The 11411-nt window shown below is 43.9% G+C and overlaps 5 protein-coding genes across 5 annotated transcripts; 3 read left to right on the top strand and 2 right to left on the bottom strand.

The window, feature by feature from the left end:
- The first annotated feature begins 677 nt into the window (after window positions 1-677).
- BDB00DRAFT_813420 (vacuolar transporter chaperone 1) lies at window positions 678-1413 on the top strand. The gene is made up of 2 exons (XM_053122761.1): window positions 678-1098; window positions 1200-1413. Exons 1-2 carry the CDS (start codon window positions 744-746, stop codon window positions 1214-1216), a joined length of 372 nt encoding a protein of 123 aa, XP_052981723.1. The 5' UTR covers window positions 678-743; the 3' UTR covers window positions 1217-1413.
- On the bottom strand, window positions 1414-2530 carry BDB00DRAFT_813418 (UDP-N-acetylglucosamine transferase subunit alg14). The gene is made up of 5 exons (XM_053122760.1): window positions 2295-2530; window positions 2096-2223; window positions 1879-2001; window positions 1752-1811; window positions 1414-1666 (listed from the first exon to the last, which is right to left on the bottom strand). The coding sequence occupies exons 1-5, from the start codon at window positions 2440-2442 to the stop codon at window positions 1496-1498; spliced, it is 630 nt and encodes a 209-aa protein (XP_052981722.1). The 5' UTR covers window positions 2443-2530; the 3' UTR covers window positions 1414-1495.
- A 132-nt stretch (window positions 2531-2662) lies between these two features.
- BDB00DRAFT_954182 (NADP-dependent oxidoreductase domain-containing protein) lies at window positions 2663-4657 on the top strand. Its single transcript, XM_053129632.1, has 10 exons — window positions 2663-2745; window positions 2829-2924; window positions 3026-3054; window positions 3175-3333; window positions 3436-3454; window positions 3529-3622; window positions 3735-3848; window positions 3935-4001; window positions 4101-4159; window positions 4251-4657. Exons 1-10 carry the CDS (start codon window positions 2720-2722, stop codon window positions 4491-4493), a joined length of 906 nt encoding a protein of 301 aa, XP_052981721.1. The 5' UTR covers window positions 2663-2719; the 3' UTR covers window positions 4494-4657.
- Window positions 4658-4983: 326 nt separating this feature from the next.
- BDB00DRAFT_786270 (transcriptional repressor TCF25-domain-containing protein) lies at window positions 4984-7414 on the top strand (the record flags this gene model as incomplete). The annotated part of the gene is made up of 7 exons (XM_053120595.1): window positions 4984-5103; window positions 5182-5316; window positions 5403-5548; window positions 5617-6237; window positions 6320-6625; window positions 6697-7212; window positions 7282-7414. The coding sequence occupies 7 exons, from the start codon at window positions 4984-4986 to the stop codon at window positions 7412-7414; spliced, it is 1977 nt and encodes a 658-aa protein (XP_052981720.1).
- An 89-nt stretch (window positions 7415-7503) lies between these two features.
- BDB00DRAFT_759993 (zinc-ribbon-domain-containing protein) lies at window positions 7504-8645 on the bottom strand (the record flags this gene model as incomplete). The annotated part of the gene is made up of 2 exons (XM_053119181.1): window positions 7504-8127; window positions 8199-8645. The coding sequence occupies 2 exons, from the start codon at window positions 8643-8645 to the stop codon at window positions 7504-7506; spliced, it is 1071 nt and encodes a 356-aa protein (XP_052981719.1).
- Window positions 8646-11411: the final 2766 nt, after the last annotated feature.

Genomic DNA, 11411 nt, shown 5'->3' with positions numbered 1-11411 from the left:
TATCCATTTGGAGCGAACATCCCGACAAGGTTGATTATTACTTGATGGTTGTACAAAACAGGGTAATCGTTGACAATTTTCTCACTGCATCTATCATTAATGATCGGCAAAAACGCGCTCTTGTTATGTGCTAAAGAAGTCGCGTTATCTAATAATTAACCAACTAAGAAACAGCCCTACAACTTTTTGGAGTAAATGACTTGATGGGATAGCTATATAATGAGTAAACAGGTTACGATCACGTTCCTGTAGCTGGTCGTGCATAATTCTTTGGCAGCAAGCAGAAACTCAGCACATCTATCAATTGTTATAAACAGGTATGATAGCATGTTGGTCTATAATTATTTGATCCAGAAATGTTTCGACCAGACATGGCCGAAGGCATCCTTCTATATAGCATGCACGCGAAGACCTATGTAGTCGCTTGAGAGCACAGTCTGTATACTTGGTCTGTATGTAGGCTGAAGAAGGTGAGCTGCACAGACGTTATGTAAAAAGATGACACGGTTAAGCCGCGGATGGTAGCGACATGCCAGTATAGAGCGGAGCGGCAAAAGCACAAGAAATGATAATCATGGAAAATAAAGGCGCATTGACTGCGAGAAAGCAATGTGATTGGTCAAATAAAGGCATGCCGAAGAGAGAAAAAAAATTCATAGTCCTCAGCGTTTTGCTTCTTTCCCTTTTTTTTTTTTCTTCTTCCTCTTTTTATCTTTTTCTTTCTGGCCTTGCACCCCGTCAAAATGTCTGACAGCAACAACGTCCTCGAATCGACAACCGGCAAAAGAATTGCGCTGCCCGTACGTGTAGAGCCCAAGGTGTTCTTTGCCAACGAACGTACCTTTCTATCATGGCTCAACTTCACCGTGGTCCTGGGCGGCCTCGCCATGGGCCTGCTGAACTTTGGCGACCGTATCGGACGCATGTCGGCCGTTTTATTCACAGTCATAGCGATGGGTGTCATGATGTATGCGCTCTATACGTTCCATTGGCGGGCTACCAAGATCCGCAACCGAGAAGCTGCGCCCTACGATGATCGAGTTGGTCCTACCGTTCTTTGCATTTTCTTGCTTGCTGCCATTCTTGTCAACTTTTATCGTGAGTAGCCTTTCTTTCTGACTGTCTCTCTGTCTGTCTGTGTGATCTGCAAAGACAAACAGGTGCTGGACGCTCTATGCTAACATTCGCCATCTCTATAGTTCGCATTGGAAACTGATTAACTGTTGTCTCGCTACTGTACTATTGTATACCCCTCCCGCTAACTCCTCTCTGTAATCGCTTATCTTCTGGCTTCATCAACAAACCCACTCGCACGGCATATACACGCATCCACGACACACACACACACACACACGACACAATTTCCGTTTGCTTTTCTGGATTGATTTCATGGAAATAAAAATGTTTCAGAGCAAGTTTTTGAAACGCCGAGCTTCTTTTTATATTTGTTATTGTTGTTGATATTTTTTAATGGCTTCAAACTCGTCCATTGCTCTCAAACAAGTATGCCGTGGTATTCGGCTTTGGGGTATCTCTGCACGAGTTCTGGCCACTGGACAATGAATCGATCGACAAAGAGGTACAGCAGTCTGCCTGTCAGCGATAGCCTTGTCACTCGAGCAAATGATTCGACGTAAACGATCTGGACGCGTCGGAGACCGAGAATCTGACACATACACGTTCCTTTCAGTCTCCCAATGATCATTAGGCGATGCAACACAATAAAGGGAGTAATGGTATGAAGACGTTACCCTGACAAGATACGCCGCCATACATATTGGAATGCAGCTTCCTGGGCCGTTACACAGAATCTTAACACAAAACACAATAACTTAGTTTAGCTGCTGCTGCTGTTTTGGTTGAGACCACGGTACATACCAGATCAGGCATGGTCTGTAAAAACAGTCCAATGGATACCATGAGAGCACACGCCATACTGATAGGTACTTTAGTCCAGCTTTGGCCAACCTCACGTGCGCGTGGCAGTCGATACACAGCACCCTACATTGTATTTTTTTTTTTTGATCATGTTTGGATTTAGAAACAGAAAGGTAGTGTGGGGGGGGGGGGTTGAGAGTGAGGGGAATGCCCGTACTTTAGCATCTTGTGCTTTTGCTTTGGATTCACTTAAAGTATCGGACTCAGCAACCAGATAAAAGCGTGGTGTGTAAAGCTCTTGATTCAACGTCGATACCAGTGCCATCATTTCTGCTGTGTGTCCACCTATCAAGTGCGTGTGTGTGTTAGCTGAGCAGGTTTTTTTTTTCAAGTCTCTCCAGTTCCCTCAAACCTGCCCGATCCAAGGAAAATGAGCGTTCTGCAACTTGATTCTCGTCGATTCAATGGTTTACTGGAATGACATCCGGGTGTAATTTGCCACAATCGCATTGCGATCAGGGCGACAGTAGTTGCTGCTGCCACGACGACTGCTGCCAGAAACATCGATAAAAGCGAGGGTATAGGATAGCAGGAATAAATGATAGTTACAGCGTGCTACATGCAAACGGGCTTTGAAACCTTTCATTTGGGTGTGTCATGTGTGTGCTGCCACGCTTTAATCCGTCGCGCGTTTTTGTCACTGCAGATGACGCAATTGGGCATCGACTGCATCACAGCTCTCCCTTGTCATTATATATATAAGGCCGCTTGTTCTTTTTTTTTTCTCTTCCAGCGCCCGTTTTCTTTTCCTTTCAAATAGTATTCAAAATAAGAAAAAAATATGGCTTCCGGTCGTGTATTCAAGCTGTAAGTTCATGGAGAATTATCTCCCCATCCCCCATCATCCTGTCACCACAGCAACTCATTCGGTCGTCGTTGTCACATATTAGTAACACAGGCGCCACTATCCCATGTGTCGGTTTGGGAACGTGGCAAAGCAAGCCCAACGAGGTCTACGAAGCTGTCTTGACAGCTATCAAGACTGGGTAACTTTCGTTTTTCATTCTTTACTTGGCCAACACACGTATGGCTTTCTTCTTTATCTGATTTGTATCGACCGCTTTACTCTACTTGTCCATAAAAATAGATACCGCCATATTGACACCGCTTTCGTCTGTGAGTACATATCCTTAATTTCCTTTTGAGGTTTTTAATTTTTTTTGTTTTCCCCAACCCAGTAAAGTAAAGCAGGAATGTTTACCCGCACTTGTTAACTAATCGCCACTTTGTGCCCAGATCAAAACGAAAAGGAAGTCGGTCAAGCCATCAAGGACAGTGGCGTTCCTCGCGAACAGCTCTTTGTCACTACCAAGCTGTGGAACACGTCGCATCGGCCTGATCTCGTCGCCAAGGCCTTGGAAACCTCGCTTGCTAACCTGCAGATGGATTACCTTGGTAAATATTTTTGAGTTCCCTTGCTGGTTCAATCTACAAATGTTTACAAGTAGTAATATGTAATGTATGCTGTTTTGACATGCTCTTCTATTCTTTCTTTAGACTTGTATCTGATGCACTGGTAAGTTTCGGCTTATGAAAGAAATTAAGAGCTGACAATCATAATTAATGTGTTGTTGCTACTTTGTTCGCTAGGCCTGTATCGTTCGCCGAGTCAAAGGATATAGTCCCCAAGGATGAAAGTGGTAACATCCTGTTCGATGATACTGACTTTACGGAGACCTACGCTGTGAGTATTTTCAGTAAAAACGCGAGATATTGCTGGTAATGGCAGAGCGCGTTCATACCAGTAGTAGCTGTGGCTCTTTAATTAATCAATGTTGTTGGGATTGTGTTCGAAGGTAATGGAAAAATTAGATGGCAAGAAGGTCCGCGCTATCGGCGTCAGTAACTTTAGTGTTCGTAACCTTAAAAAGTTGCTCAATACCGCAAAGGTCGTCCCTGCTGTGAATCAGGTAAATAGTAGCATGTTATGTTCAAACGTCCACGATTGCAGCGAGCAAGCAGAATAATAACTCACTTCATTTTACATTGTATTCAGGTCGAATTGCATCCTTTCTTGGCACAAAAGGCCTTGGTCGATTTCTGTGCTGAGCGGGGTATCCACAGTAAGTCGCATCTTGATTCATTAATGCAGTGCATACATGCATGCTTTTGGATTACTAATCATAGCGCGTCTCCCCAAATACCCTGTTTGAAAACTATAGTGACCGCTTATTCGCCACTTGGCAGCACCGATTCGCCTTTGATGAAGGATAGCACAGTGGTATGTTGACGTCACTTTAAACACAGTAATCCTTTTATGAGTTTGTCATCGTTACTGAATAATTAATCTGTTCCGTAATATGAAAATGTAGGCTGAAATCGCTAAAAAGTACGACGCCACTCCCGCCCGAATTTTGCTGTCATGGGGTGTTCAGCGAGGTACTTCAGTCATTCCCAAGTCTGTTACCGCTTCGCGTATCGTCGAGAACTTCAAGGATGTCGTGCTGGAACAGGCTGACTTTGATAAGCTGAACTCCTTGGTGACTGAATCCAAGCGTTTGATCATCCCTACTAGCTGGGATCGTGAGGAATTTATCTTTGGCGAAGATCAATAAGAAGCGTACTACGTCTTGGTCATCGCTTGACACTCTTCCTCTTAATTAGATAATAACTGATAGAATAAGCAGCTGTTTTTATATCACTACAAATTATATTCAGTGTATGTACTTTTGGTGGAAGAGCACGATATGTAAATCGTCTAATATCGAGTATCTTGACAGCTGGAGACTACTGTTTTCGCCGCAATGTTTGCTGCCAAATCAATCTACTGGAGGTGTCATTCTGGTATAAACCCTGAAGCTGCATCAGTTCATTGAGCATATGAGGAAAGTGCTGCTGATCGACTTTTTAAAGGGTGCATCCCGTTCTCAAAGCATACTGTGACAGATAATCTGAAAGCGTCCCGTGACATGGGACATCATCCATCCTGCTGCTAATCAGACAGAAAATTATATCCAACTTTATATACTGCGGCAATCGAAACTATAAAAAGAGCAGTGCAGCATTTTTTTGCTCTAGATAATACCTAGAAACCCAATCGCGACAATGTCCTCGCGCGCCTTGCGTAAATTGCAAAAGCAAAAGCTAGAAGAGCTTTCTGGCTCTGATAACGAAGACTCGCAAGACGAAACACCCGTTGCTCCACAAAGAAACTTGTTTGATCTGGTACTGACGAGCATTGCTACTGATTCAAAAAGTCTGGTCAAAGCGGATTGTTTACTGAGTAATCACTGTTACTTGTAGCTTAATGAAGGCGACGATGTGGGGGAAGACGACGAAGAAGATCATGATGACGAGAAGGTTGAACGCACAGACGAAGCTGCCAGTGAAGAAAAGACCACCCCGGTTGTAGAGGAGGAGGAAGAAGTGAAGCCCAAGGTAAAGCATATGGGAGAAAGTGAAATCCGGTTTATTTTCGCGTGAAAGCTCAATATGGAAGCATATCTTGTGGTTTGCGGTAACAGGCAGCAGCAACTTTCAAATCGAAAAAGAACAAAAAAAAGAAAGCAAAAGCCAAGGCTAAGGCAAAGCAGAAGGATGTCTCGGATATGAGCATGCAGGAGCTCGATGAAGCCCTGAAGGAGTTGAAGGGCGCAGGTGGTGAAAGCAGGTAATTGAACCCATCCTTTTCTAGAGCACTTCCATGAAAGAAACTCACCAACCTTTTATCTTTTCTAGTCAAACATCAACAAACGACACAGCATATGCGAACTCGGCCAACAACCAATTCATCCACGTCAACCAACGAAACCTTGATGCTGAAGCCGAGATGAAGCGTATGTTTGGATCCCGCATTGTCAACAGCGAAACTCGGGGCCGTGTCTTGAAGCGTTCCAAACTGGCCACACCCAAAGTCGATTGGCCACCGTATAAAAGAAACGGATTGGCCATGGAGCTATTGGAAAATAAGCATGGTGTGTCCTATTTTGCATTCAAGCATAACGAGGAGTATCAGGACGCTCAACTCGAGTTCTTGAACTCTGTGACAACCCACGATCCAAATGCCCTCATGTTCCTTGTCAGTCGCAATCCTTACCACGTCGATGGATTACTGCAAGTATCAGAAATGGCCAAGCAAAGCGGCGACTGGACAGTGGCGGGTGACTGCATTGAGCGTGCACTGTATGCTTGTGAGCGCGCATTCCATCCACACTTTACATTTGGCTCAGGAACGGTTCGGTTGGAATACCGCCGTGCAGAGAATCGCTCCTTCTTCTTGGCAATCTTCAAACATATTCAATTCCTCACACGTCGCGGCTGCTGGCGGACCGCCTTTGAGTTTTGCAAGCTCCTCCTCAGGTATGTCATTATTGCAAAATGTACCGTTTTCTTGTCCTTGGATGATCCTCAGCATGGTTCTAATAAAACAGTACTATTACAGCTTAGATCCAGAGAGTGATCCACTTGGAGCAATGCTTGCTATTGATTCGTACGCACTCACGGCAAAGGAATACTCGTATGTTGCGGATATGGCATCTACATGGAAAACGGACGGCAAATTGTATCCAGTCAATATTCAATCCCTTCCTAACATGGCCTATTCGTCTGCCTATGCCAAATTCAAGCTGGCACCCAAAGAGTCTGATACACTTTTGCAAGAGGCCATTAAAAAGTTCCCTTCCGTTGTTCCGCGGTTGATGGACAAACTCGGTGAATCAGGATTTGATGACCAACCATTCTTACAAACGTGAGTTACTTGGATATATCAGGCCACCTTGCCAGATAAGAACTGAACTGAACATATCTTTACTTGATCAGATCACCCAACGTGTACCTCGATCTCTTACAACAATTATTTGTCGAACGCACATACGAATTATTCAAAGAACCAGAAGTTTTATCGTGGCTCAAAGAAAATGCTCGTGCTGTCGCGAATAAACTGCAGAACGCATACAAGCGCGTGGATTGTGCCCAAAACGAAGAAATACCGCTCACTATCTCACGCCACATCGTACTCACTGATATCCAACAGCTGCTCAGCTATCTGCCATCCTCTGTCACAAGCGAGAGCTATCACATGTATGATCCTCTACCTCCGCCCGACTCGGTGGTTGGCTATGATTTGGATGACCGGATGAGACAGGCAGGATCTGCAGACCAAGGATTTCTAGACAACATTTTACGGAACCTTTTAGGTGGCCGGAGGTTGCCAGCAGATCGTATGCGTGAGATCCGCGGATTAGTACAACAAGCACGTGAGCAGCAGAACCAGCGAGGTGATCAGTTACCAGGAGCATTTCCACAAGACGATGACGATGATTTCCAGGGTGACGGGTTAGTATAAAAGCCCTGATTTTTGTGATTGTTTTGTTGGCAAATCTAAATAACCAGCGTTGGATAAAGACATCACGCTACAGATCAAGACGTTCAAGAGCTGTTGAATGCTGTGACGGAGGACGATATTGAAATACAGCAAGCTCTTGCAGCAGAATACGAACAACACGAAGAACATGACAATACACGACCACGACAATAAGAACCCCAAAAACCATCTAGATGACAATAGTAATGCAAGTATTATTGGGCAATAATAAAAGTTGGGATGGACAAGAGAAGGACACCATTCTAGCTATTTTCCCGAGTCCCATAATGGGGATCATGTAAACTAGCAGACGGACGCGGGGCTGGTGGGTTTGACGAAGAAGATGGTGATGATGATGAAGTACCACCACCGTTCCGAAGCGCTGAAGCCGCCGCTGGTACAGCACCATTGGTTGCCGTTCCACTTCCATGCGAGCGAATCATCTGTTGGTCGTTATCCGAATTGGTAGACTGATCGAGAGCGTTTGTCGAGCCGTTCGATGCGGAAGCCGGATCGCTTGTACTAGATTGTGCTGGATATGTGGATGACGATGACGGTGGCGGATTCTTTGATTCATCGTCTTGTGCCGCTTCCTCTGTATTTTCTGTATTTTCTGTTTTGAGCACCGTGGTATTGTAGCTGCCGCAGTGTGTGCACTTGTGGTAAAAGAAATGGTACTTTGAGGTGGACTTTTTTTCACAGTCGTTGCAGAAAATGTGTGAAACGTATTTTTCGTATTCTGGTGGCATCGGCTGTCGTACAAGTTCCCGATCGAGACGCGCAAAATATTCAGACATGTCGCCCAGCGATTTGAGACACGTCGGACATTGGTATGAAGTCTGTATGTAGGCTGAGTAGCACAGTTTGTGGATGCAGTGGCCGCATTGCTAGAGACATACTCATAACATTAATAACCCCACTCCACCCATTATACATAGTTTGAAGAAGAGAAGCTTACCATAAACACCACCGTTGTCGTACTTGTGAACATGTATTCACCGCAAATCGGACAATCACTTTCAAGATTGCGCTCTATGCAGCGGTGCTTGCCTTTCATGGCCATTACCATGCAGATATTGCACTTATGACAATGGAAATAATCGTCATCCAGTCCTCTACCCTGACGACATATGCCGCAATCATCACAATGGTAGATTGACTTTTTCGGATCGTCGTCCCACAGTTTGCATTTGTCACAATAGTACGCCGCCGCTTCGACATTACACTTGCTGCACATCTTTGCCGCTGGTTGCAAAGTCATACACATCATACACAGCATGTTTTTCGTCTCGTGTCGAATAATGTTGTGATCGCTAGCGTCATCGTGACAAAACCGACAAGGAAAAATCCGTTTACAGCAGTTGGCCTCCAGCTTCACTTTACGTTGATAATGTTTACATCCCATAACACCCTTCTCCTTGTCCTATAGTACATTTCACATTAGATCCACTATCTCCTTGCTCGCTTTTCCTTCTTGTGTGAGCGTACGCAAATCCTGTCATCAATTCGTATAAGCGCTTACAAAATATGAAACTGTATAAGGGTCGTCAAAGGTCTTGGCAGTCGAGGTGCCATCGTTCCTTGCTTCAGCACTTGCGACGTCAGGTAGATCCCCTGCGGCAGGTGGATTAGGTCGTTGCGATAAGCCTCTATGTGACATCAAGTACTACAGCAGAAAAAAGGACGGCATTGAGGTAAATCATTTGTATAATGAAAAAGAAAAACGTCAATGACAGGTTTGTTCGCTTACCTGAACTTTCCTTGCCTTCTCCTTCCGGTCGATCGTGGTGTCAATCTGAATCTGCATAATCGCTTTACGAAGTTCCGCCTCATTAAAGTCCTCCTTTGCCGGCTTTGGTTCAGGTCGAGCTTGGTCTTCGGCATCCCACCAATCCTCATCCTCACGATTGTTCATTGGAACATCCGGATCTGTGTCACTACCTGAATGTGCTGACATGGGGAGTTATGGTTTTCAAAAAGAAAAAAAGAAAAAAACAAGTGTCCCAAGCGGGGGGGGGGGGTTGGGATTGGGTGGGGGAGAAAAAAGGTGGAGGGAGGAGAAAAACTCAGTGCGAATCAAAAACTGGACTTTTTCCTTTTTTCGACTAAAATAAAGACAGGCGAAGGAAATCTCTGTCCCCGCATATTTTTTTTTTTGTGTTCATGCTGCCAAGTTGGATAACATAGACATGTTGACCTGGGAGAGGAATAAAAGAAAGGGGCTGGTAGTGTCATATAGTGCTTCACCTCATAGTATGCACTCTGTGGTGGCAACCAACCTTATTGAGTTGTAGCATGAAAAAGATGTTTCCCCTCCGACAAACGCAGTAGCACTTCCGTGGCAGATGTCATGCGAGCACAGCTTATATTGGGCTGGACGACAGTACACACTGTTGGACATTTTAAAGGTGCTTTGTCTAGCTTTCATCATCTATCAGTTTACAGCATTTGAAGATTCCTAATCAGTCTGTACGATTCATGGTTAGTTACTTTATCCACTGAATCGGTCATTTCTCAGTCTATTCAACGAAAGATGTGAGCAATTGTAAGGAGGCCCATTATCTATGTAATCTTTTTCCACTGAGTCAAGGAGCGCAGGTAAATTGTTTGATCCCACAAATATCAAGTGTGTAGTAGTGCCCAGTCGACATATCATCGATATAGAGACTCAAGAGGTTTCCAGGTAAATCTTCAAGTTGTCACTTGGCAGCAACGAGAATGGCTTATGATTGCATGATCGAGCCTTATTACTTCTTCGATGCTATTTTGCTAAAAGTGTTGGTAGAGTGATAAATCAGGGCTAGGTACAGTAGCAGTAGAGATAACAACATGTTTGAACCGGGCTTTTTATCAAAAAAAAAATGGTCAGAGCGTCTTTTACTGCTACGACAATTAGGCAATATTTGCATTCAATTATATAAACCTGCTATGGAAGGGCGAGTGTCTAGGTCAAGCTGCTGACTTACAGCTACCAATTGTCATGTTAATTTGTCTCTAGTCAAAGCAGTTGTGGTTGGCGGCTGAAGAGAAGAAAGTATGATCGTGGTATGTTTTAAATCAAAAGTTCTCTCAAACACACGCCATTCTTTGGCCAAGAGTAACAATGTTAAGGTGTGAGCTGGACTATCTTTTCTTATCTACTACTACTACGCTAATATATTCAGACAAGCCAAGGAAGGACATTGATATATAACCACATACTCTTATAATTATCATGGTTCTCAGCAAACAAAAAATGTGAGCGCTTCTTTATCTGCGTATGCGTCAAGTACAGTAACCGACGCTAAACGTTTAAACATAGCCGGTCATTTATGCCATCCATGTAACAATATGGGTGGGTGCTTAACAGTGTAAATATGATGAAGAGAGAAAAAGTGTAGTGAACTTAAAAGGAAAAGAAGACACTATGGAAAGTGCACGTACTCGAAATAATTCATTCTATCGCGAACATGGTGAAACTCATGTTATAAGAGGTAATACACGTCTACAATACAAACAGTACCGATGGAATATTCCCCACAGCTCAATTCGAAAGAGCCCGCCTCTTTGCCAGTTCAATCATAAGCTCTCAGAACAATGTTTAGAATGGTAGGTGCTCTTCTTCTCTAAATTATGCAGTAGTGCCTACTCTATGCTCCACATACACATTGGCTGTTTGCAAATTCAATTACGGCCACAAAAGCAACACTAGCATAGTTTACAGTCTTACAGCACATTATATATTTGGTCCGCGTAATGGGTCTCAAACTTCAAGCTACTTATTCCACCTCAAACCAAGTGTACGCTTCAAAATAGCATCGATTTGTAATTAACCCTGGATTGAGGCCGGTTGTGTTTTGTGAGCACAGCTTATTATCTTTTCACAGTGTCAGTCTAAATCAGAAAATCACTGTATAAGCGACCTTGAATACGATCGATTGCAAAAGCGCCAGAGTTGAATCACGCCTAATCTGGCACCCGAATAGTAATTCCATGTTGTGGGTGGCTCTTTGATGTACGCAGCATAAAAGACCTAGTATAAGCTACGTGAGGCTCATTTTATCACTATCTATGTATGTAATAGCAGGATAAACAACGCTGATGTCACCAATTTTGTACGTATAGCTTTTAATCTTATTCTCGTTTGGGACTGCAAACATTGTTGCGTTAACTGGCGTCAAAACTCATTCAT

Source organism: Zychaea mexicana, assembly GCF_025766255.1.
Source record: "Zychaea mexicana strain RSA 1403 chromosome Unknown BDB00scaffold_20, whole genome shotgun sequence".
NCBI lineage: Eukaryota > Fungi > Mucoromycota > Mucoromycetes > Mucorales > Lichtheimiaceae > Zychaea > Zychaea mexicana.
Note: the sequence above shows the minus strand (reverse complement) of the source record. Positions and strands in the feature narration are given on the sequence as shown.